This window comes from Diplotaxodon limnothrissa, linkage group LG4 (genome assembly GCF_057381915.1).
Source record: "Diplotaxodon limnothrissa isolate DT_005_m linkage group LG4, D_limnothrissa_male_GT1.1, whole genome shotgun sequence".
In the NCBI taxonomy this organism is placed as follows: Eukaryota; Metazoa; Chordata; class Actinopteri; order Cichliformes; family Cichlidae; genus Diplotaxodon; species Diplotaxodon limnothrissa.
This window is the reverse complement of record NC_140599.1, coordinates 1,619,457-1,646,671: the sequence shown is the minus strand read 5'-3', so window position 1 is coordinate 1,646,671 and position 27,215 is coordinate 1,619,457. Positions and strand designations below refer to the sequence as shown.

The following is a 27,215-nucleotide window of genomic DNA, read 5'->3' as shown; positions in this document are numbered from 1 at the left end:
GTTGCTCTCCGATCCATCTATTGGAGCTTTAATGTGTGTGAATGTTAGATAGAAAGCACTTAGGAATGTATAGAAGTTCTGTATGAATAAAGTGCTTTGAGTGCTCAGGTAGAGTAGAACAGCACTACACAAGAACCAGTCCATTTACCAGAACTAGTCCAGCTGTTGTTGGATAGGATTGCCACATCTATCACAACTGTGGTTTTCTGCTCCTTGTCTAGTTCATTGGCCTACAGCTGCTTTTTTGTCTGGAACTTGTAATCCCACAGGACCTTAATCCTGTTCATCTCAGCAACCATTGGTAGTATCTTGGTGTGTTCTTGTCCATATGCTGCACAAGTGTTCCTATATACTACCCCAGACATTTGGTTGTGCTTCTCAGTGTATAAGGTCCCAGCTTGAGTGTTACATCATGCTACCATTAGTTGGATAGCCTCCAGGGCACCTATGCACAGCCTGGGTCCTAACAGGTGTGTTAGACTCCAACTCTGTGCATCTGGTGCTTATGACCTGTTCTTGTGCTGCCATGATCGGAACCTTTTTGCTTTTAGTTCAGGCTTTAATAACCGCTGGTAGGATTTCTTGATGTCTGCTACTTACTCTGTCAATGACCCATAGCATGTAGGTGCTTGGCCGTCCATAACTGCTGCTCTTCCTCACCTTCTGTTTTCAGCTGCCTGAGGCATTTTTGGAGCAGATTGGTGGATTCTAAATGTTTCATCCTGGACTCATCCTGGCTCTGACGTTCACTAATCCTCATGGCTCAAGGTGCTGGACTTTGGGTGGAGACCTCAATGCACCTCCTATGGTCATCTAATTATTCCTGCTGAGTATGTGATGACTAGTAGGGTCTATGTATTCATGGCTTGGATTTTCTTCATAGCATTTATCTGGGTTCTCAAAACCTGTCTCATCTTCTGGAGCCATTTGGCTGTTACTGAGATTTGCACATTGTCATCATAGTTCATATTGGCATGTGGGAGACCCAGGTATTTGTAGTTATCCTGTATGTCTGCTGTTCTTTCCCTTTACAAATCCACCCATTTAGTCTGCATCAACGTTCCTGTCTTTGCATCCATTCAGCAGAACATTCTTGATGTGAGGCAACAGTGCTAACCAGCACCACCATGCTGCCTCATTTACAATTCCACTTTACCTTTTCTTTTCTTTCTTTTCCTTTTTTATTATTATTTTAAGGAGCATAAAATAATCCAGAAGAACAAGGGGCTGAAGGAATATCTGTAGCAGATGTGGAAGGTAAGTCCAAAATAGTCAAAGTGGTGGGAGGGAGCTATAGATATATCTGAGGTATTTTAACGGGCACAATTGGCATGGCCTACTAAATGACTCATAAGCTACATTTCCAGTTTCACCCATTATTAAATGCAGCAAATAGCACTCATGATACACTGACAGGTTTTTCCCACATTCATCGTTTTACTATCAAAAAGCCTTGAGCTTCTTTTTTCTTAACTTACAAAAGAATAAAAAGCCATAGTGGAAATAAAAATTGAACATAACGTCTTTGGTGTCGGATGAATTTTGTTGTTTCAAGCAACAAGTTTTTCTCCTGCTAAATTTTCAGAACCTACCAATTCCCTCGTTGTTTGAGTGCAGCAGCTCCATGAGTGGTGCTGATGCTCCTTCTGCATCTATGAGCTCTGCAGAGTGTTTGTCCAGGGCTAGCTCACACAGTACTCCTGCAGACACTCTTTTCACATTCTCCACATACGAATACAGCAGCTGGACAGACACACACAGACACATAGATACATAAATCCTGACATTTCCCAACACACATTACTTTTTTGGCTATCCTTATTACCAAAAACATTAGTACCTAAATCAGTGCAGATGCTTTGTATAGGTGATTGAGGCTTGTAGTAAAAATCATTTTAGTGCTAAGTTACATTAGAAAAGCTCTATATAAGTAAGAGTCCACTTACACACTGATGCCAGTGTCGTGAGAATCCGAATCTGAATTGTCAGAATTTTTAAAGTTGGCTTTTTTGTGTGACGCACACAGCAGGAAACGTTCGCCGTCAGAGGTGTTTTCTTTACTGAGTATACTTTGTGTGTTTTTGCAAGTCTTACTAAATCACAAAGAAGGCAAGATGCACTTAATTCATGTTTGCCATGCCAGCAAGTTCTGTTTGCCCGACTAGAGTGTTTTTTGACACAAGACAGTGATGTTGTGGTTACTGTTGGATCACAAAACGAAGGTTCTGAGTTTGAATCTACTGGCTAGCTAGTAGCATTCTTTTTTGGGTTGCATGTTTTCCCTGTGTGAGTTTCAGAGGTGAGAAGCAACTAAGTACAAATATTTTGTCACTGTAATGAAGTATAATTTTTAAGTATCTGTACTGTACTTGAGTATTATTTTTTCTGACACATTTGAATGTTTTAAAGGAACAGTCAGTCATTTTTTAGGTTATTTAACAGGAAAATATCCCTTAAATGTGTGCCCTTCAAGGATATCTGTCATGTGGACTGGAGCAGCCATTCCAATTACCAGCCTTCTAATTAAATTGGCCTCTTGGGTGCATGTGTTGGCGTACGTGAGTATATGAGCTGTAAATAGTGAGTATGACTTATAGTATAACTCGAGTGCTATTAAAACTGAGGGGACACAAGCATGAGACCCTGGTCAAGAGTGCTCATCTACACGTCTCCCCCCAAACCCTCCATGTCTAAGGTGCATGTAAAATTGAGAGGCAGATACCAGTGAAGACGTGATTAGGACTGCCTTGGCAGCTCTGCCCATTAACCACTGGGTAACAAACCTGCCCCCAAAGGTCCTTTGTGTATGGTTATGTGTCATGAAATGTAATGACTGTAGTGTAATAAAAAGGAGGGACAGATGGCTGCACATCACAGCCAGGAAGGCCATGTGGATGGCCCTACCAACTGTGGTCTACGCTCCACAGTTACACATGTTCACTTTAATTTTTGGAATGACACTATCATCCTAGAGGTATTCATTGAATGAAAGACGAAGAACTCAGCTATGAGGGCTCTGAGCAGGACTCACATTATCTCTGTTTTATCTAGTAGTTTTAGGTACTTGTATAATCTTTTGCATTTAGTCATTTAATATTCATGAAAGATGAAGTTGAAATACTTTGTCTAGAAACATCAGTCTGTCACAGAAAAACTGATGTTCAAATCTACTAGAACAACTTTAGCTGGACATTTATATTTAGGATGGAAATATATGAAATCCTACTGGCTTTAAACTCCACAGTGTGTATTTAGTGGTATGGGAACCAAATGTTTTTAGCAAGAAAGTCAGCAGTTTCTGTAGGAGCCTGTAATCTTAATGACATGTCTGCCTTGATGTGACTATTGTTGTGATTTGGTAAATGGAGTGGTTCTTATATAGCGCTTTTCTACTCTACTTGAGCACTCAAAGTGCTTTATACAACGAACTCATTCACCCAATCACATCCATTCACACAAGCACCTTTTTAAAACTGTTTAGTGCTTACTGTCTGACATTCACACACATTCACACTCCGATGGATGCATCGGAGAGCAACATGGGGTTAGTGTCTTGCCCAAGGATATTTGGCATGCATGGATCGAACCATCGGACCTGCTCTACCACCTGAGCTACAGCCACCACCATTTGGCAGTTTATAAATAAAATTGAATTGAATATGCATGCATGTGAATGTACCTGTACAAACAGTGGTATGGTCTGCATGCTGGCAATCTCTCCTCTGTTTATAGGGTCTCTGGCCAAAATATGAAGCGCTCCTGTGCAGCCCTCTACTATTTCCTCCATGCGAACGCCATCCTGAAACCAGGAAAAGTGAAGAAAGTCATGCATACAACCATCAAGCAAAGAAACAAAGCAGAGGACCTCTAAATACAGTAGAAGAATTATTATTAGACCTTTTGTTTTATTTTATTTTTTGACACATCATTGTTAGTAGGTGCTTGGAGAAAAGCAACATAAATACTGTGATGCCAAGGATTCCCAGCCAAGTGTCAGAGGGTTCCAACAATGTCACTGCTCATGATCAAATAGTTGATCTCAAACATCAACATGCTGTTGTAGTTTTATTCAGCGTTAGTCTCCCACTGTACAAAAATAAGCAAAACTGCACAATTACTTTTAGAACTCGAACCGTTTGCTTCTCTCTCTGCCCCGTAGTTTTCATCTGAACTTCAGCAACTTAAAGCTGCCCTCGTGCACTCCGCTCTTCTTCAGCTTCCCTTCTGTCTCTTCCACCTGCTCACCAGACTTCCATGGGACTCAGAACCTTTAGCTGTTCTCCCCCAAGATTTTGGATGCACTTCCCCCAGATCCCCGGACTGCAAACTCTCTCTCTACTTTTAAATCACATCTCAAAACCCATCTATTCAAAATTGCATACCCTTCATCATGATTCCGTTTTAGTCAATTTTTTATTACCTTTTTTAGCTTTTATACTTTCGTACTTGTTTTTTATTTTTCATATACCTTATTTTTTTTTATTTTTTCGTACTAATGCGAGGTGACCTTGAGGGTCTTTAAAGGCACCTATAAATAAAATGTATTATTATTATTGTTAATATTATTATAATAAAACAGCTTTTATAACTTTCACTGACAAAAAAGTCACAAATTATAAACCTAATGGAATAAAACAAAGATTAATATGAAAAACAGAAGATGAACCATCTAGTCCTCATATATGTTTAGAATAGCTCTGAACTGGCCTTGCCTTAAACCGTCACCATCAACTGCAGAAGTCTAGGCTCAAAAAAACTGAAATCTAAACTTAGATTATTAAATCAATGTCACAGCTCACCTGTGAGCAATAAACATTAAATAACTTGTTGAGATTCAATGTTTGTGCATCAGTAGTGGGTCCTGCAGTACTAAATGATACCAAAGAGAGCGGCTCACTCCAGGTTCAACATTTCTGCTTTATTTCACATTTTATACTCTGCTCTGTTTGCGCACACAGCGAATGTGTCTTTGTACTTGTACTACTCATGCATGTCTAAATTCCAACCCCGCATCACAGATGAAACCTGTCAATGCATTCCTGTTATCTTCTTTCTACCTACCCTCATTTCCTTACTTATGTGAAGATTGGTGGCTGAATTTCCATGTGTGTGTGTGTGTGTGTGTGCGCTCTCCATACCTGGTATGTGTGCTGTGTAGAGGAGGCATGTCTTTGTGTATCCTGGTGAGCTTTGAGCAGCAGGTTCACCAGTCGTGGAATTGCACCTGCCTCTCTCAGTGATGCCTGATTAGCTGGGCACAGTGCGAGATTCCGGATGAGTCCAACTGTGGCCTGGACACAGAAGAGAGATCAAGACTTGTTTCTGAAGGTTATACATGTAGCAAATCCAAATGGTACATCCTGTTACTGTTTGAGCATTCACTCATCTGCACTGAAGTTTGCTGACCAGAGTGTGGTGCTACATATCTAAGGAAACCACAAGGATGAGAGAAAAAGTTTTCTGCTGCTGCTCATTGATAAAGTTGGGCTGAGGTTAAGCATCCTGACATCAGTGACAGCTCAGTTCTGTTTTGCTACCACTATTAACGCTCTGTAGTTTTCAAGCACTACATGCAGGCTTGCTGATATTTCAGAGGGAGTATTTCCTCCTTCAAAAGTAGATACATGTTATATTTATATGAACGTTCAAAGTTCCCAGTCCACCACACTACTATTAGGTCCAATCATCCCCAGGACCATAGCAATCTTTGCAAACCATATATATATATATATATATATATATATATATATATATATATATATATATGTGTGTGTGTGTGTGTGTGTGTGTGTGTGTGTGTGTCAATTTTTGTGTGGTGGAACTTCAGGTTCAGCCAATATGATGCCAAAAAGTGCACTGCTGGAGTTGTCACTTGAGGGTCATCCCAAAATCTAGTCAATTTTCACAGACACCCATTGTTAGCTATTGTAAAACTGCGGTCAACAATGTAGCAGCAGTTAGATTAAGGCAGATATGTGGACATCCGTTAACAGTGATGTCTACCTGTTACCTGCCCATTTATACTTGCCTGTCTCTAGTCCATTCTCTCACCCTTTAATGAAGCCACTGTGGAGTTGTCAGAGGAAAAAAGCATATCAGGTATCAAGTATTATGACAAATGGTAGAGCAGATGCTGGAGTAGGCAAAGCAGTCAACAGTCCTACTGACACAGGAACTGGGTGAGCACTTCATCAGGCTCCTAAGAGAAAAGTTTCAAAACCTGCAAAGCACGATCATCATGCTGCTGGCCACCTCGCTGGATCCTCGCTTTAAACAAATTGGTTTCTTTAGCCCCAGAATGGCCAGTGAGGCTGTCAAAGGACTAACATCTGAATGTACTACTGTTTTGATGTCCCGGTCAACTCCAGCAGCAGCGTCAGCATCAACATTATTACAGGATGCCGTAGCTGACAGACCTGGTAATTATTTTTACTTTGTTTTGCAGCCAGTCTAGATTACTTATGTGCCTTACACAATCTGTTTATGCTTCTCAGGAAACAAACTTTGGTTATTTAGATGCCACAGTAAAGGAGACCCAGAGAAACCACATCATTGCTGATACCACAGTGGAAGTCCAAAGATAGTTGGCAGAAGCAAACATTCCCAGAATGGAGGACCCACTTCAGTTTGGAAGGGGCAACATAAGATTTATGCCAACTTGTACAAACTTGCTGTGGAGTTCTTATGCCTCATCTGTACTCCTCTGAAAGAAACCCCAGGACAGTTGAACACATTTTGTTCCTGAATAAAAACCGTTTAAAAACAGTTGTTCCCCTGTCATTATTAATTATTTAAATGTTGACAAAATTATTTATTGATAAACATTTGACAGTTAATATTAGGTTCAATTGTATTGTCATGGTATATAGCCTTATTACACCAAACAAAATAGAAATTTTGTTTATATGAATGAATACATGCATTTAAGATAAGTTGATTTCTTTTACTTGGCAGTCTAAAATTTTGCAACATATTTACCTTCATATTTTATCATAGTAGGCAGTAGCTGAAATTTGGAGAATCACAGCATTTTGAATTCGGTCAGTTAGAGCTCTCCACTGCTTATTGGGCAGTACTCAGGATCAGAGAATGCACTTTTTACACAGGGAGCCGATCTAGACTTCCAGTATCCAGACACAGATCACATACCTCACTTCCTAAAAATAAGCCTGAATTGAGTTGGCAATGCTGTCTGACTGAGCATCAGAAGTGCAACCAGCACTTCTTTGCTTGTGTGTATGTGTGTGTTTCTCTGTGTACCGAATAATGTGTGTACCACTATTATTTGGGTATTAAAGCTGTGACATCCAAAAGCCCCACTGCTGCACTGTGAGTGTGCTTGCTACCAGAAATACTCACTATCACGTGAAATGTGGATTGATTGTAGAAAACAGTCCAAATAGTGCTGTGAACAGTTATGCAATATATTACCTTGTTTATTTATTTGTATTCTTATATCCAACTGTTTTATGGAATTCCTGAAAATATTGATCTTTGAGTGTGTGTTCAGGTGCAGTGGTGATTTGAGATCAATTCTAATATCAGCATTCCCACTGGTGGCATAGATGAAAATCTAATAGTAAAATATACTTCACTGTTACTGTTCACTGTTACAACTTACTGTTTTTATCACGTATTAGGACTCCACACTGATTTTCAATTGGTTACAATTTTTTTTTGTTTTCACTTTTTGACTGGCACCTTCTTTAGATACACCTAAAAATGCTCAGTCTGCTGTTGCAGCATTTATAATCAGTGGGCATTTGTGTTGTGTTGCAGTAGAAAGCAATTTTGCAATCCAGTGTGACCTCTTACCAGTGATGGGAATAACGGCGTTAATAACGGCGTTACTTTCTTCAATAACGAGTAATCGAACTAATTACTATTTCTATTGTTACAACGCCGTTACCATTACCAAGAAGAAAATGTGGTGCGGTCGCATTACTATTTTTCAACAAACAGAAGCCGTCTTCCGCTTACCGCATCTTATATCAGTTGTATGGAAGTAGCTGTTTATGTAAGTAATCTGGACACTACAGCTTTAAGCAGCTGCGCGCGCTCGCGTGGACGGCAATCACAGACGATCACTTTCTGGCACAACACCTGGAGCTAAGGGGGCAAAACGATCGCACGAGTGCTGCTGTTTAACTGAGGAAGAATAAAGTAGTCGTGGTAAGCCAATCACACGACCACTTTAAGATGACAAAGCAACAAGGTGCCAGTTTTTAAATTGTGTTGATAGGCCACGTAAAACCAGAGTCATGATAAACAATATATACGCGACATTTTTTCAGCGAGACCTCTCTGCTTATGAGCAAAACAAAACAAAAACAAAACAAAAACCAGCCCGTTTGTGTTGGTGGAAAAATGCAACATGCCGACCAATCAAAAAATGATACGGCAACATGACATTTGGTTGTTTAAGAAGAGGGGGAAGTTTTTGGAGTGTGTTGTCTTGTGTAGTTAGTGTGTGTTGTGTGTCAGAACAATGAGGCGACTGCTGAATGAAAACAGGAGTGATGCTGTCAGGCCCGCAGGTATCAGGCTGTGATGTTCTCGTTTATAGTAGACAGAAATTATTTTTTTGGAGAGGAACAAATAATTTGTGTGGCATCTTATTGAATGCAGAACAGCTGATTGTTATCTAAATAGTTTGAAATGGTTATTTAAAAAATCAAGGTAAAAGGTAAATGGCTGCAAATAACTTTGTTGTTTGCAAAACTTGTGCATATGATATTAAAATCAACAATTTATATTTGCATTTAAAGTTATAAATATGATTCAATAAACATGTTTGTGGCTGTTACAGTAAAAAAAATATTTTTTTGTACTCGGATTTTATGTTTTTTTGTCTGATTTTAGATCAATTGTGTTAATACAGTCTGTCAAAATGAAAACACAACTGTAAATTCAGACACGTGAGGTTGTGCTGAAAAGGATGATGCCAAACAAGGCAAAGTAAATAGTTTTTAAAGGTGAAATGCAGAGGGAAAATCAAAAGTAGTTAAAAATGGCCAATTATACCCTGGACCCCATGGTTAAACTTTTTTTTTTAAAGTAATACAATAGTTACTTTTCAAGTAATTAATTACTTTTAGAATCTTGTAACTCAGTTACTTTTGTGAAGAAGTAACTAGTAACTATAATTAATTACTTTTTCAAAGTAACTTGCGCAGCACTGCCTCTTACATACAAGTGGAACTCAATGTCAGATTGAGAAAGGTAAAGGGATCATATAAAACATGAGAAAATCTGGAATGGTATGAAAAACTATCAGAGGATGCAGGAATGGTGCTCTAGATGGGGACACGGTGTGAGCAAATCTGTTGATGTTTTTGTTTTTTTAACAGATTTGATAACATTGTCACTGCCAGTAATGCCTGGCCTAGTGGCACTTCCCCCAACTATCTGAGATACACAAACCGTCCTCATTTCCCCCACGATGCACAGAAGCATCCTCACTCCCTGACAGCTTCCAGGACCTCGAGACTCCTCCAATATGTTGTGTTATGGTGGACCATAACATCTTATTATTAAGACTTAAGCACACTGTGGGTATGAGAGGCACTGCCCTTGACTTGTTTAAATCATACCTCTCTGACAGGTCCTTTTCGGTTAACTTGGGCACCTTCTTCTCTTCCTCTGTTGCGGTGTACCTCAAGGATCAGTTTTAGGCCCTATTCTTTTCTCATTGTATTTGCTCCCTCTAGGCGCAATCTTTGAAAAATACAATATTGCCTTTCACTGTTACGCAGATGACATACAGATCTATTTTGAACTTACTAATGAGCTTGCTGTGTCTCTGCATTACTTTCGAGAATGCATGCGTGAGGTCAAAGAATGGTTCCTGAGTAATTCCCTTGTCTTAAACGATAAGAAGACTGAGATTGTGGTGTTCGACAGTAAAATCCCTCGTGTCCAACTTCGTGCTGCTTTGGGTCCCTTTGCTAGCTCTTCCTGTGACTATGTCAGTAACTTAGGTGTATTGCTGGATAGCTTGCTCAAACTCGATAAGCAAGTCAGAGAAATGACAAGGCATGCAAGGGTTGCCACCCTTGGCTAAAAAAAACAAAACTATCAGACAATCAGAGACGACTTATGGACCTCAGGTTCAATCCAAAGGCATACAGTAAAAGAAGATCTACACTTGTAAGATTTGTATTTTTGACTTTTAATCAACTTTAAAGTTAACAACCATTAAAGGAAGCTCAAACAGGACTCCTGTTTGAATGGAAGTCATTGGCGAAGGCTGGGGAGCTTATCCAGGAGATGGCCCCTGACGCCTGAGAAACAGCATATGACTGCATTTAAGAAAGGGAGTATTTCTAAAAATAGAATCTCCTGGTATAAAATTGTTTGGGGAAAAAGACAGGAAGAAGATGATGAAGGTTTTGTGAGAAGAACATGATTATGTGCCTACAGAGACACATGCAGGTAGCAACATCAGACTTGTGGAGAGGATTCCCTGCCAGAGGAAGTTGTGGAATGTAAGGACTATAGTCAGGGGTGCACATAAGTGGTCTGCAGGTGCTTCACATGTCTTAAAACATAATTGCCAATAATCATAGTTTGTTCCTCAGTAGGTATGGAAAAATAATTACAGATGTCAATTGGATGGTAGTTTGCTGGGGGCTTTCTCTGCACCCTTACTCAACCATCCTGTTTTCCTAGCTGCTCAGGAATCCTGGGATAACTGTACAGGATCAACAGGACCCCAAGACCATACATCAGGAATTCAATGGGGATGTGGCAAACAACATTAGAGACTAACTGAAGGCCAACAGCACAAATTACTATCAAATGCGGGATTTACCAAGAAGATGCTCTGTCCCCGCTGCTGTTATAGGTCTGAACCCCCACAGCCAAATTAACAACTTGGCTACTGGAGCAATTGTCAGCCACCTCCTCTACATCAAGCTGTATGCCATGAGTGAATCACATCGATTCACTGGTCCATACCACTGGGATCTACAGCAATGACATCAGAATGTCCTTCGGACTGCAGAAGTACAGTTGCATGGTAACTAGGAGAGGGAAAATAGTGGCATCAGTTTAGCTCACTGCATTGACCACATTCCATATGGCTGAGAACCATATAATTATGATATAATTATTAATTAATAAATTCATTTTCTTTTGGATGTGATATTTAAACAACTATTTTTATTGTTCCAGAATTTTCTTATTGGTATCTGCTTCAACAGTAACTTACATTTATTTTTATATCAAGAAAAGTACTTAGCTTAGAAATGGGCTTAGAAATGTCAGTGTGTTTAGCCTGTCAAGGGGATTAATAAAACTAAGAAATAAAGAAACAAAACAAAAAACAAAAAAAATAGATGGCCAAATTTAATGTAATTTGGTAGAGAAGTGGGGCATGGATCAACAAAGCAGTGTAGTTTGGTGTAGGTCTGGTCTTTGTACCAAGAAAAAAACAACTGACATAGGACACGGGTCTTTAAACTCTATGGGTGTTTGAAATGATTTATTTATATATAGAACAAAAAACCTTAAAGATTCTGCAATGAGAATATAAACAGAGTCACAATAGAGCTTTTTTAAACACAAATAGTCACCTTGTGATGAAATGTGTGTGTTTCAGTTTAATGGTAAATGGACTGATTCTTATATAAAGCGCTTTTCTACTCTCCTGGAGTACTCTATACAACATGCCACATCCACATTCACACAAGCACTGTCTTCTATGCTTTTAAGTGCTTTCTAACTACCATTCATACACATTCATATTCAAATGGATGCATCAGAGAGCAACTGGGGGTTAGTATCTTGCCCATAGATTCATTTATTTATTTATTTAGGACAGTGCATGTTAATGAACATAAATGTAAAAAAAAAAAATTACATGAATGTAAACATACCAGATTATAGCCAAGGGCTAATTTCCATCTGTTGTCCTTAAGCATAAAAATAGACATAATAATTCATAAAAATTCATCATTCATTCATAATAAAAACTCCATCACCAAACTTACACATACACACCATTCTGTTCCCAAATAAAACATTAAAACTATACAACTTATACAAGATATTTGGCAGGATATCCTTGGGGATATCTAGGGGTAGCCGGGGATCGAACTACCAACCTTCCAATCAGTAGATGACCTGCTCTACCTGTGGAGTGAAACAATTATGTGAAAAACAATAAGTACAATGTAAGCTCAAAACAGCAGGGAAGTCTAGATTGGAATAATAGTAGTCTTACATAGTACAACACAGCAATGTCTAATGCATGTTGCTATGCTGTGTATACTATTGCTGTTCAGACAAAAAGAAGCAACATGAAGAGGTTGCATTACTGAACTGTGTTATATTCAGGATTCTAAAAGAAGGTGAAGATCTTCCTGCTAAATACAGTGCATGTATATACTTATAATAACTAAACTGAACTGAACAGGTAGTTTTACCAATGTTACCAGTTTACTGAATGATTACTGCAATTATTATGCAGGCAAAAGGCCTCTGCAAATACCAAGTCAATACCAAGTCAAGAACACATATCAATATGTTGTTCTTGTGCACCTCTGTTCACTGATGAATCACCTTGCAGGCTTTTAAATTGTCTTTCTTTTCAATTTTTACTTCAGCAAATAGGACCCTGGTACAATGAGTGCTCTCTCTCCCACTTTTTAAGAATCAATCCTTCCCTTTGTCTTTTCCTCACTAAGAAACAAAGCAAACAGCCTTCTTGCTCGAGCTTTTAGTGTCTCTCTTTCTCTTATCCATCTGTCTGTCTTCCCAGGGACATTATGCACCACTAGGAGTTGTCACAGATGAACTATTTTAGGGAAGTGGGTAATGGGAGGTGTATGTCATGATGTGTGTGTTTGCTTGTGGTGTAGCTACAAAGGTGGTGGTAGTACTATTACCTTATGTCTATCAAAAACTCAACCTGACACTATGTAAAGAGGGGTGTCATTTACATCCTTAACCTTTTTTCTTACCACTCCTGTGCTCCTTCTCTGTTCTTTACCTCTCGCATCTTTTCTTTGCTTTAATCTCTCCCATCAGCTCTCTTTTCTTCTCTTTTATTTTGGCTTAAAATATCTATCTATATCTATATAAAGTGTACACTTACAAACCTGTCAAACCTGCATTTGGTAAATGGCCTGCATTTGTATAGCGCTTTTCTAGTCCCTAAGGACCCCAAAGCACTTTACACTACATTCAGTCATCCACCCATTCACACACACATTCACACACTGGTGATGGCAGCTACGTTGTAGCCACAGCTGCCCTGGGGCACACTGACAGAGGCTAGGCTGCCGGACAGTGGCGCCACCGGGCCCTCTGACCATTTGAAACGTTGGCTACCATAGCAGTACAGTATTACAGTCCATTTTTATGGACTACCAAATTTTCATTCCTATTTCTTATCTAAAGATTGCTACATGTTTCAAAAATGATCAAACCAAAATTTCTAGACAGTGAAGACAGTGAATCTCAGTGAACTGAACTTTGGAAATACCTACTCGGGTAACAGAGTTTTTAAATTTCAGCACCCCTAAGTTGTTATCAAAATGTAAAAGTTATTATTAAAAATCAATAATTCTCCCTCCAAACCACAAAGTGGGAGTGAAATCTTTCCATCAATCCAGATCAAAACTTCTAGACACAAATGTTTAAGTACTTTCAAAATGACTTAGAACCCCAACTTACAACTCATACAATACAAAAATCTCCACAGAATACACGATACAGGACAAAGGATGCTCCTAATGGGTCTTGCAGACACAAAAATATGCACCCACTGCACGGGCAATTCCATTGAGAACGATATGCATGTTATGTGGTCTTGTATGCCTGTCCATATTACATTCTATGACAAATACTTTCTCTCTCTCACACACACACACACACACACACACACACACACACACACACACACACACACACACACACACACACACACACCAAAATTGTATATCTGCTTGTGTAGCGCTCTATAATTTGTCTTTTTGGTGCTGTATATCATTTGAGTGCACTTTATTACAAGGCAGCAGATGGAGACCCAGCATGTCTGTTTACTTCACCCTCGACTTTCCCCCCACCTCCATTCTTTTCTCTCTCTTTTTCCTATTTCTCACTTTCTTCTTATTTTTTGCCAATCTGGCCTTTACCCCATCTGCTATCCACTACACAATAATATAAATAATAAAATACAGTAAATAAATAAAAGTGTACACTACAAAGAATTCAGACCATAATTCTGCTTGCTGGACAGGACAGGTTAAAAAATAATAACAAATAAAAACATTTTATTTTTCAACTCACTTTTGTCTTCCTTCTGCTTCTCTCATTCCAGAGGTGCAGCACCAGTCTACAGGCATCCAGATCTGATCACAAGCTGTTTATAAAGTGGGGTCATGATCAGAGATGGGCAGTAACGCGTTACAGTAACGCGTAATCTGATTACTTTTTTCAAGTAACGAGTAAAGTAAGGGTTTACTATGGCAAAAAAAAATTTGTATGATGGATTATGCAGAAAAAATAGAATTGGTCTGAAAGATCTATCGCTTTATCACCTATTCAGGTTGTAAATCATGTTTTTAAAAAGTAACTAAGTAACTAAGTAATTAATTACTTTTGAAAATAACTAATCAGTAAAGTAACAGGATTACTTTTGGGGGGAAGTAATCAGTAATTAGTTACTGATTACTTTTTTCAAGTAACTTGACCAACACTAGTCATGATAGAAGTCCCACTCTGAGTGACAGTCTCTGATATAGCTGTTTTGTCAGAGTCTCAGTCATTGTATTCTCATCAGTTGCTGCAGGCCTGGAGTATCTGCCCAGGTTGCAGGTGACGACAATTCAGACATAGCAGAGTCCTTTGCTGTGTTGTGATGGACCTTGAAGAGACGCCCTCTTCTGGGACAACTGCTGCCATCAACCATGACCTCCTTTTATATACTTACATATATATTTAATTTCTTTTTTAGATTTTTTACTTTTAGATTTAGATTAATTTATTTATATTGTATTACTCAGATGGCAAATCAATGCACAAAATCACATTCTGATGTGCACTAACTGGTGTGTGTTATAAATGAGAATAAAGTAGCTATTCTATTCGCTTGTGCTGAGCTAACACTTGTGGTTGAGCAGGGAGTAGTCCTATTGCTCAATAAGGCCGTGGATATGTCTCTGCATTTAGTCAGGCCATTGTGTCTCATGAAATGATGAATGATTTCAACTCCTACTGACCTTGGCGCTACTTAGGACATGTCCATCACATTCGGACGGCTCTGATTTCACTTGAACAAAACAAAAGCACTCACTTCCACTGGTACTTGTAGAATGAGCACTCGGTAGCTTTCTTATGATGCTGCTTTGTTGAACGTGTATCCAGCATGGGTTATAACAGCACAACAATGGGTGTGGCAGCTAAGAGAAGAACTGCACATAGATAGCCCTGCCGCAAAGCATGTCATGGTGGCGTAAAGCCGCAACGCCCACCCGCTCGACACAGGCAACCCAGTATATGACATCTCCCCCCCTTTTCATGTTATTTCCAATAACAAACCCCAAATAGAACAGCAACGACACAATGATAACATGTGACACTATAATAGCCTCTGGTCGGTTCTCTTAAGGACCCGAGCACAATTGGCTTACTGTCGGCCTGAAGGGCAGTGTCCACAAAACAGGACTTATTAAACATGGTAAACCTTTAAGGTAATTAACTCAACCAGGTAGCAGCAGTATTGGTTGCAGCTCAAAACACAAGTGCAAAACAGCAACAATACAGCATTCCCACTCCCCGGTCCTTCCTTCTCTCCCATTACCCCAGTGTCTACAGATCCAGCCTGTTGACTGGCTTGCGTACCCGGCCGCACCTCCTGCGTAACTGATCCGGTACGTCGCCGTGAGTGGGTGCAAGCGTTGGGGCCAGACTAGGGGCCAAAGGTGGGGTCTCTGGAGTGGACACACCAGCGCACTGAGAAGGCAGCTCCTCAGTGTCCACAGTGGGTGTTGGAAGGGGCTGTGGCATAGCCCGTGGAGATGGTTCGAGGCGAAGATGGCGGCGGTTCCATCGCAGCACCGCACCTTGGGGTGTGGCAACGAGATAGGATGTCGGAGAGATGCTCTCCTAGGAGATGATGGCCGGCATTGCCCAAGCCTTCTCCTGGTCCAGCTTAGTTAGGACAGCATCCCCTGGATGGAGTGGAGGTAGGGGCTTAGTACCATGGCGGCGGTCGTAGTAGAACGGCTGCTTGGCCTTCTGACTAGCATCCCTTCGTTTAACCTCTCTTTTGTTGGGCCATTTAGGTTGAAGATTCTTCTCCAAGGTAGGCAGGGTTGTCCTGATCTTCCTCCCCATAATAAGTTCCGCTGGGCTGAAGCCTGTAGTGGTATAGGGAGTAGACCTAAAGCACATTAGTACTATCAGTGGGTCATTGTGCCAGAGGATTTTCTTTGCAGTCTGTACTGCCCTCTCCGCGTGACCATTTCCCTGTGGGTGGTGGGGACTAGACATTCTGTGGGCAAAATCCATCTCTCTCGCGAAGGCCTGGAACTCAGAGCTGGAGAACTGAGGGCCATTGTCACTCACCACCTCGTCAGGGATCCCAAACCTAGCAAAGGTCGACTTCAGTTTCTGAACAACTTGGCCACTGGTAGGTGCAGTATTTCCAGAAAACGTGAGTAGTAGTCCGACACAACAAGGTAATTATTCCGCTTGTGTTCACAGAGATCCAGGGCTATCCTTTGCCATGGACGATCCGGCAAAGGTGTGGAGATGAGCGGCTCCCTTGTCTGTGTTGGCCTCTGTGCCAGACATGTGTGGCACTGCAGCACTGCATTCTTTAGCTCAGTGGAGAGCCCCGGCCACCACACAGATGAATTAGCCCTATCCCTGCACTTGGCGAGGCCTTGGTGCCCTTCATGTAGTTTGTGTAGAATGGCTGTTCTCTGCGACTTTGGAATGACGATTCTGCAGCCTCGTATAACCAGGCCGTCAGCCTCTAATAGCTCGTTTTTCACTTTCATGTATGCTTTAATGTTCAATGGCACACTAGCTCCGTATGCAGGCCAACCCCTGCGTATGTACGTAATGACAGTCTGTAGTTCAACATCCGTTGCAGTGGCTGCTTTAATGCTTTCCATTCGGCTTGGGGACGCTGGAATGCCCTGTAACACGGTGGCTATGTAGCAGTCCACTTCACTGTGAGTGCTAGTGTCATCCTCAGCCCGAGTCTGTGGACTCCGTGACAACGTATCGGCGATGACAAGCGTTTTGCCAGGGACATAGATGGCCTCCGGCTTGTACCTCATGAGCCTCATCAGGAGGCGTTGACACCTCAATGGAACATTGTCAAGGTCCCGGCTATTGACCAGGGGCACCAAAGGTCTATGGTCGGTCTCAAGCCTGAAGCGATCTAAGCCACATAGATACTTATCAAACTTCTCACAGGCCCAAACACTTGCCAAACACTCCTTTTCGATTTGTGCGTAGCGTGTTTCAGCCTCCGTGAGGCGTCTAGAGCAGTAGGCAACAGGTTTCCACTCTGCACCATGAAGCTGAAGCAGCACAGCCCCAAGCCCGTAGCTACTGGCATCGGCAGATACGGCTGTGAGTCTGTTGACGTCATAGAAGGCAAGAACAGGTGCTGATGTAAGCGCTCTCTTTATGTTCTCGAAGGCTGCCTGCTGTGGGTGATCCCAGGTCCAACTGTTTTTGCTTTTAAGCAACTCGTACAGTGGCTGGCATACTGTGGCAAGAGCAGGAATATATCTGCCCAGGTAATTAACCATTCCTAGGATCCGTTTAAGCTCTTGCACATTTTCTGGTGACGGCAGCTGAAGAATGGCGTTCACTTTCTTAGGGTCTGGCCTGACCCCAGAATAGTCGATCAGGTGCCCTAGGAAGCAAAGCTGGCTCTGTCTGAAGGAGCACTTCTCTCCTTGAGAGCTTCAATCCGGCTAACTCAATGCGCTGCAGCACCTTCTCAAGTCGGGTGTCGTGTTGTTCCATGGTGGCCCCATAGACCAGGATGTCATCCATAAAGACCTCCACACCTTCTAGCCCCTCTAAGGTCTCCAACATCTTTCGCTGAAAGATCTCTGGTGCACTTGTTATCCCAAAGGGCAGCCTATTTGGCAATACCTGCCAAATGGCGTGATGAATGTCGTTAGTTTGCAACTCTCGTGATGCAATGGGAGCTGCCAAAATCCACTGGCTGCATCCAGCGAGGAGAAGACCGTTGCCCCACTCAACCTGGACATGGTTGCCTCAGGGGTAGGCAAGATATAGCGCTCTCTTTTGACAGACTTATTCAGTTTTGTCAGATCGACGCAGATCCTGGCCCTTGCTGTGTTCTTCTTCAAGACAGGCACCATTGGGGCACACCATTCGGTAGGTTGGGTCACCCTCTCAATGACACCATGGTTCTCCATTCTTTGTAGTTCCTCCTTCACTTTCTGCAGCATGGGGAAAGGCACACGGCGTGCCGTATACACTGCGTATGGCACAGCATCGTCCCTTAACTGAATTTTGACTGGCTCAGTTTTTAGTGTTCCGTGTTCACCGTAAAGTGGTTGGTTCCTGGTGGGTGTGATCGTTGCTTCATCAATTCTTCTCACCAGGTTCATCTGCACTGACAAGGAGCGGCTGAGAAGGTTGCTAACTCTGCGTCCACGAACCACATACACCTTGGATAGGTAGTCTTTGCCTTCATAACTTATTGTGGCCTTTAAGTAGGTCACGAGCAGTTGTCCAAGCATTTCACTACATATCGTACTGTGTATGACTGTGTACGTGACAAATAAAATTTGAATTTGAAGTAGCCGAGACATAACAGCTCTCCTCCTGTACTGAGCCTCCCGCATCTCCCTGCAAGCTGACCTGCGCTGCGACCTCCTCTGACTGTCTGACAATCTGGGTCGTTTGCGCCAACGTGAGGTCCTTCATCAGCTGTAGCCTGCGGGAGAGGTCCTTGTCTTGTATCCCGACCACAATACGATCGCGGATATTTTCCTCTTTACATGCACCAAACTCACAGTGCTCTGAGAGGTCATACAGGGCTCGGATAAAACTCTCCGCCGTTTCACCTGGCCGCTGGACACGCTGGTGAAAACATGCTCTCTCATGTATAATGTTCCTCTGCGGGAAAAAATACTCGTCGAACTTCCTCATTACGACAGCGAAGTCGTCACGTCTTTCATCGGCGGCGAAGGTGAGTGACTTGTAAATGTTCTCTGCTTCATTTCCCATCACATAGATTAGGCAGCTCACCTGTACTTGTCCTTCGTCTTTGTGGAGTTTCGTTGCGATCCTGTAGCGCTCGAAACGCTGTTTCCAGTCGGGCCATTCCGTCGGCTTATCGAAAGGGAAGCTTGACGGGGGATTAAACTTAGCCATTCTGTTGTTTTCTCCCTTATGGCGTTATTCCGGCGATGGTCCGGGTCACTTCTGACATCATGTAGAATGAGCACTCGGTAGCTTTCTTATGATGCTGCTTTATTGAAGGTGTATCCAGCATGGGTTATAACAGCACAACAATGGGTGTGGCAGCTAAGAGAAGAACTGCACATAGACAGCCCTGCCGCAAAGCATGTCATGGTGACGTAAAGCCGCAACGCCCACCCGCTCGACTCAGGCAACCCAGTATATGACAGTACTTTGCTTATGTGTTAAGTCTATGCTGTTTTGGGGAGTTTCATGAAAGACTGCAGTTCCGTGTTGGCTCTGTTGCCATTCTGATTTGCTGGTGGACACAGGAATCTACCACTAGCAACATAGCATGCCACATCACTGTGTGTTCCAGTCTCTGTGAAAGTGTTAGCTACGGGCTATGTGACAGGGTGTCTGCAATGATAAGAGTATTTCCCAGGACATGCTCCAATACTGGACTGAATCCCAGGAGCCTCATGAGAAGATGTTGGTACCATAGTGGCACATTGTCCAAGCTGTGTTTGTTAACGAGAGGTACCAGTGACTCGTAGTCTGTTACACATTTTAAACTGAGCCGGGCCACTAAACTGTCAGACTCTTTGCACACCCACACACCCACCAAACTGAACGTACTGAACGTAGCATGTTCTGCTCATTACTCAGATTTCAGGAGCTGGTCTGCAACCTATTGCTATTCACCTGTTTCCTGCTGCTGATGCGAACCCACAGGCTACGGGAAATCTAAAAGGAGTTGGAGAACTCACCTAGCTGGGGTTTTTTGTTACAATGTGCGCTAGCTTTGGGTTGCTCGTCCTGCTCTTTCCCTAATGATGCCACTAAGCTGTCCAATGCAATCAGGGGGAAAGCGCTGGCGTGGGCTGAGGTTTTTTCATTTATCATTCCATTTCTACCTTCCCATATGAATGAGCTGAGAAAGAAATTTGCTCACCTATATCTGAGGGCAGTTTAGCTAAAAGATTGTTTGATCTATGCCAGGGCATCCGCAGCATAGCTGAGTTCTTAGTTAAGTTTCAAACTGTGGCCGCCACAGCGAGCTGGCCAGATAATGCATTACAAGGAGTATTTCTCCAGGGTTTAAATGATCAGATGAAGGGCCAACTAGCTTTCTACAACAACATTCTTACCCACATTGTCCATTATTCCCTCCAGACTTCATTTATGTATCAATCCTGCTCCATCTTCTTGCATAATGACTTGGAAAAGTAATTTCCTCTGCTTGCCTTTGGGTCTCACAGGTTGAACTTTTCCAGAAGCAATTAAAAGCACAGTGAACTTGTTAACATATACTGATGTACTGATGCTTCAGCTTCTTCCACAAAGGTCCACTGGCCAAAATGTAAAATATGATGGTTTTACCATTACCAGCTGGGACCTGCTCTACCTCCTGTAGCTTAGGAGCAAGCATTTGGCAACAATGGGAAGCAATTTCTGGAAGAACTAGACTCTGGAATGAGGTTAAGGGGAGGGAAACAGTGAAAAAAAAAAACACTGGGGAAGAGAGCCAGAGATGAAAGTTAACTAATGATGAAATGCAGAGTGATGTATAAACTGAGAGTGAAAAGAGGTGAAGAAGAAACGCTCCAGCATCATGGAAAGCCCCCAGCAGCCTAGGCCTATTGCAGCTAATTAATGCATGGCTCAGGGTCACGTGATCCAATCCTTACTATAAGCTTTATCAAACAGGAAAGTTTTAAGCCTAATCTTAAAAGTAGAGGGGGTGACTCCTGAATACAAACTGGGAATATGTTCTGTAAAAGACTATGTTGAAAGCTAAAAGCTGTGCTTGCCATTCTACTTCTTTATACCAGAGGAAACCACAAGCAAGCATGGGCCAAAGCATGTTTGGCCCATATCCAGGAGTAAAGGTAGTTTTTTGTGTTGGGATAAAGGTCATTACTAGGGGTGGAGAAGGACCCTGTGTAAACCTCTCATAAAGATATGTAGTGCAGCTCTCCAGAGGACAATGGTGCAAGGGACTGTTGATACAAAAAGACACGGCACATATAAATCCAAAAAGGAAGGAAGCTGTTGCATTTTCTGCTATGCTGAGGAGACACTGCAATACCCTTGGCTTACCTGCCTCAGGCTGGCTTCCGTTTTAATACAGTGGGGCAAAAAAGTATTTAGTCAGCCACCGATTGTGCAAGTTCCCCCACCTAAGATGATGACAGAGGTCAGTAATTTGCACCAGAGGTACACTTCAACTGTGAGAGACAGAATGTGAAAAAAAATCCATGAATTCACATGGTAGGATTTGTAAAGAATTTATTCGTAAATTAGGGTGGAAAATAAGTATTTGGTCACCTCAAACAAGGAAAATCTCTGGCTCTCACAGACCTGTAACGTCTTCTGTAAGAAGCTTTTCTGTCCCCCACTCGTTACCTGTATGAATGGCACCTGTTTGAACTCATCATCTGTATAAAAGACACCTGCCCACAGCCTCAAACAGTCAGACTCCAAACTCCGCCATGGCCAAGACCAAAGAGCTTTCGAAGGACACCAGGAAAAGTATTGTAGACCTGCACCAGACTGGGAAGAGTGAATCTACAATAGGCAAGCAGCTTGGTGTGAAAAAATCAACTGTGGGAGCAATCATCAGAAAATGGAAGACATACAAGACCACTGATAATCTCCCTCGATCTGGGGCTCCACGCAAGATCTCCTCCCGTGGGGTCAAAATGATCATGAGAACGGTGAGCAAAGATCCCAGAACCACACGGGGGGACCTGGTGAATGACCTGCAGAGAGCTGGGACCAAAGTAACAGAGGTCACCATCAGTAACACACTACAACGGCAGGGAATCAAATCCCGCAGTGCCAGACGTGTTCCGCTGCTGAAGCCAGTGCATGTCCAGGCCCGTCTGAAGTTTGCCAGAGAGCACATGGATGATACAGCAGAGGATTGGGAGACTGTCATGTGGTCAGATGAAACCAAAGTAGAACTTTTGGTATAAACTCAACTCGTCGTGTTTGGAGGAAGAAGAATACTGAGTTGCATCCCAAGAACACCATACCTACTGTGAAGCATGGGGGTGGAAACATCATGCTATGGGGCTGTTTTTCTGCCAAGGGGACAGGACGACTGATCCGTGTTAAGGACAGAATGAATGGGGCCATGTATCGTGAGATTTTGAGCCAAAACCTCCTTCCATCAGTGAGAACTTTGAAGATGAAACGAGGCTGGGTCTTCCAACATGACAATGATCCAAAACACACCGCCCGGGCAACAAAGGAGTGGCTCCGTAAGAAGCATTTGAAAGTCCTGGAGTGGCCTAGCCAGTCTCCAGACCTCAACCCCATAGAAAATCTGTGGCGGGAGTTGAAAGTCCGTGTTGCTCGGCGACAGCCCCAAAACATCACTGCTCTCGAGAAGATCTGCATGGAGGAATGGGCCAAAATACCAGCTACTGTGTGTGCAAACCTGGTAAAGACCTATAGTAAACGTTTGACCTCTGTTATTGCCAACAAAGGTTATGTTACAAAGTATTGAGTTGTATTTTTGTTATTGACCAAATACTTATTTTCCACCCTGATTTACGAATAAATTCTTTACAAATCCTACCATGTGGATTCATGGATTTTTTTTTCACATTCTGTCTCTCACAGTTGAAGTGTACCTCTGGTGCAAATTACTGACCTCTGTCATCATTTTAGGTGGGGGAACTTGCACAATCGGTGGCTGACTAAATACTTTTTTGCCCCACTGTATGTTGAACATCATGAATGCGTTCAACATATGCAGTAACATGAAGTTTTATGAATGGAAAGCTGGACCAATGAAGGGTTGGTTAAGTATCAAAGGTGCTTTTCTCTTTTCCTTTCTGTTCCCGTCCTTTTCTTTCCTTTCTTCCAATTCTTTTGACCCACAGAGGCTAATTTAGTTACCAGCTCCAATGCATGTTATCTCTAATAGTATACATCACTGTCTGTCCTTACCTTTACTACAGGCCAGTAGTGGGGCTGGCCCAGTAGTTTAACAATAGCTGGGACACCATAGTGCAGACGCACGGCATTCTGGGCTAGCTCGGCATCTTGGTGGCGGGAGGTGAGATGCCGCAGGGCGCAGACCGCAGGTTCAGCAACATCCTCCTTCTCGCCAGCACGAAGCACAGCATGGATCAATGCCTCCACTCCACCATACTGAGTCACCAGCGTCTGTAGGAACACATGGGGAACAGAAATCTGGGTTTTTCACCATGAAATACAAATGTGAATCCACACATCAAAACAAAGACAAGTAAACATTAAGTTACATCGCTTTGTTAAACTGACGTTCTTTAGAATTGAAATGTGTACACAGCTGAGGTGTTCATGACCACTGTGACACAATCACACATGAACAAATAAAATCTGTTGGCCGTTTATTTAATCTGATATTTTTAATGACTTTGGTTGGCAATAAGAACTTAAGAATTTCAGGAAATATTCATAGTAGTATGTCTTCATACTACGCCAGCATGCGTAAAAATGGATTTATAAAAGCCCAGAACATCGCACCTAAGCTTGTGTATATTGTACAATATGCACAAGCTTCTGCTCATTTAGAAAATGATATTTGCCAGCAGTGTGTTTTGTGTATTTTAAAACTTGACTGCATGTCTGTGGACTGTGGGAGGAAGCCGGAGTATCCGGAGAGATCAACCCACGCAAACACAGGGAGAACATGCAAACTCCACACAGAAAGACCCTGGTCTAATGTTGGAACTCAGAACCTTCCTACTGTGAGGTAACAGTGCTAATCACCAATCATTGCGCCGCCCCACAATACGGAGAACAACTAATAAACTCTGAGCCTGTGAACAAAGACAGCAGTGTCTTTTTTAAGAAGTTGAGAAATGAAATCTGGAGCTTGTTCTGTATACTGAATTTTAAAACAAATCCTAAAAACTATTTGGAGCCAGTGTAAAGAATATAAAAAAGAAGTAATGTGAGCTTGCTACAACGTGTTAATAGTCTGGCTGCAGCACTTTCTATAGCTTGAAGGCGTGAAAGAAACGATTAGTCCAAGCCGGGCATTACCATTATTTAAATGCAATGACATAAATGCATGGATAATTTTTTCCAGGTTGGCTGATGAGACCATATGTCACAACTTAGAAATGTTCCTAACTGAAAGATGTGAGTCGTATTACACCAAGACTTCGAATGCTGAACTTAGTTGAACAAACAAAAGCAAGAGCCTGAATGTTTCTAAGATATATTTCAGGAGGAGCTACAACCATGGTCTCAATGTTGTTGGTGTTTAAAACAAGATCATTCCTAGAGAGCCAGTTGGTAACTTCTGTTAAACTTCTGTTAAACAAGAGTAGTCTTGTTTAATAAGTGAATTGAATTGGATAGGCTGTCCACACTAGTGTAGACTAGTGTGGACAGCCTATCCAATTCAATTCACTCATTTATACAGCACCAAATCACAACAGTTGCCTCAAGGTGCTTCATATTGTACGATAGACCCTACAACAACACAAAGAAAATAGAGAAAACTCTAACAATCATATAAGCCACTATTAGCAGAGTTGGAAAAGGTACAGATATTCTGTACTGAAGTAAGAATACTCAAGTAAAAGTTACAAAGTAGAGGCTCTGAAATGTACTCAAAGACATTTGGAGACATTTTTGTGCAAAGCTAACTGAACCTTGTGCTATATTAACATTAAATAAAATAAAATTAAATAATATCAGATGGGAACTGAATTCAACAAGATGTCAGCAGATGTTTCACGAGTTCTCCTGGGTGATTTCCATCCTCTATACTGACACTACGCTGTTTATGATGTCTTTTTCCCAGATGGTATAAAGTTGGTATGAAGGTAGAATTAGTCAGTGGATCTAAGGATCATCAAATTCATATGAATCTCTCCTATATTTGATGTAACCTCACTCTGACTCATGAAACCACAGCCACTGTGCACCAGTCACACGTACTTTTATTTACTTAAAGACAGTTTGTGTGTTTGCTGATGTCTGTTGAGCTGATAGAAACATTGCAAAAAAGTCACTCCCTTTATGATCACTCCTCTTTAGTTGGACTTGCTAGATGCCGAAGTACCACATTCTGGTGTTGTGGCAAAAACAAAAAAAAACACCACTTTTAACCCATGACTTTAGCACACACCATCTCTTTTTGTGTGATATCCTCTGGTGATTAATAAACAAACTGAATTGCTCTTCATCTGTTTAGTCCTAAATCGTGTTGATGTTTGGAGGCTCACAGTAACAAAATAATAACTTTCCCCAAATGTGCTAAAGCAAAAGTAACAAGCCTGTTTTGAAAATGTAAGAAGTAGAAAGTGCAGATATTTGTTTAAAAATGTAGGAAGTAAAAGTAAAAAGTAGCCAGGAAAAAACTACTCAAGTAAATTACAGATACAGTTTTCAGGTATCTGTACAGTTAAGTACAAAGTATTTGTACTTTGCTACTTCCCATCTCTGCCTATGAGCTAGCGCTTTGGCAACAGTGGGAAGGGAAAACGCTGCACATTTTTATTTATTGGTTTACACTTGTGTTACTAACCTCTTCTCAAATAACATAATTATTTTCAAAACATTTTTCTTGCTGTTTCTTACCACCCCAGTCTTTTGTTGCCCTGTCCCAACTTTTGAGAGATGTTGTTGCCATCAAATTCAAAATTAGCCAATACTTTTTAAGAAATAGTGAAATGTCCCAGTTTAAACATTTGATATGTTTTCTGTGTTGTGGTTATAATAAAAAATATGAGTTCATGCATTCTGTTTTTATTTACATTTTACACAGGATCGCACCTTTTTGTTGGAACTTGCAGCGTTCTAGAAATCCTTTACTGTTACAACACTTGTAAGTGGTGGAAAGTACTCCTGACAGAAATGGTGACATCATAGATTTTTCTTTTACTCCAGTTCAGCGTTGCGTTAGGGCTAGAGCCTGTCCAGCTTACAATCTGGACAGGCCAACATACTGGATGTGTATGTGAGTGTTTGTGTACCTTAAGACATTAAAATTGTACTTGTTTACATGTTAGTTCCATGTAGTCTTGAAAGTTGTGTGTCTGCCATCTCATCATGGTTACCTTGTTGCGTGAGTTATTGCATGTCAGGTTGGACAGAATGCCGGTGGCACAGGTTAACATGTTCACATCATCTGAGCCCAGCTGAGTGACCAGTATCTGCAGCAGACCATCTAATCCCTCCTACAGAGCAGAACCAATAGAGATAAAGAAAGGATCAATCACAGCAGAGATGTATTGGAACAAAGTTAAAGTACAAAATGTCCTGGGATAAATACATTTCTATACATTTTATGGAGCAGGATGTCTAACCAAACAAGTATCACTAGGTTTTTTTCTAGGCATCAGTTGACAGTCGTGATGTTATTAAAACTTATATAAATATAGTAATCTTCTCCTCCTTCTCATGTCATATTTAGTATATTCTGAAAATCCAAATGGATTATTTTTCTCCTAATTGTTGATCATCATGATTATTGCTCCATGAAGCAGTTGTGAAGGCAATTGTGGAACATCAAAGTACTTTTCCTGTTCCAATCCGCTGAATGAGCTAGTTTGCTAACTGATATTTTGATGGAAATTTATTACATGGTGCTTGAGGATTGTGTGTCAGTGGTGTGAATGTCATAGCTAGCAAGTTAAGAGCAACTGTTGAACTGCACTAACTGAAGTGACTTGCAAATGAAATGATACTTACATACCTTTTCTATTCTGAGCACTCAAAGTGTTGCATATCTAGAAGTTACCGTTAGGATTTTGTAAAAAATGAAAATCATCCACAAGGCCAAGATTGCA

General features: G+C 41.5%; 1 protein-coding gene across 1 annotated transcript in view; it reads right to left on the bottom strand.

Annotated features, from left to right (window-relative positions):
* Positions 1-27,215, bottom strand: part of LOC146632982 (junction plakoglobin a-like) — a 127,564-nt gene that overhangs the window by 6,202 nt on the left and 94,147 nt on the right. The window contains exons 10-14 of the mRNA XM_085351256.1: positions 26,484-26,603; positions 23,374-23,592; positions 5,139-5,291; positions 3,680-3,799; positions 1,593-1,743 (exon numbers count right to left, since the gene is read on the bottom strand). Of these exons, the coding sequence (XP_085207382.1) occupies positions 1,593-1,743; positions 3,680-3,799; positions 5,139-5,291; positions 23,374-23,592; positions 26,484-26,603 (763 nt within the window). The remainder of the gene's footprint in view (positions 1-1,592; positions 1,744-3,679; positions 3,800-5,138; positions 5,292-23,373; positions 23,593-26,483; positions 26,604-27,215) is intronic.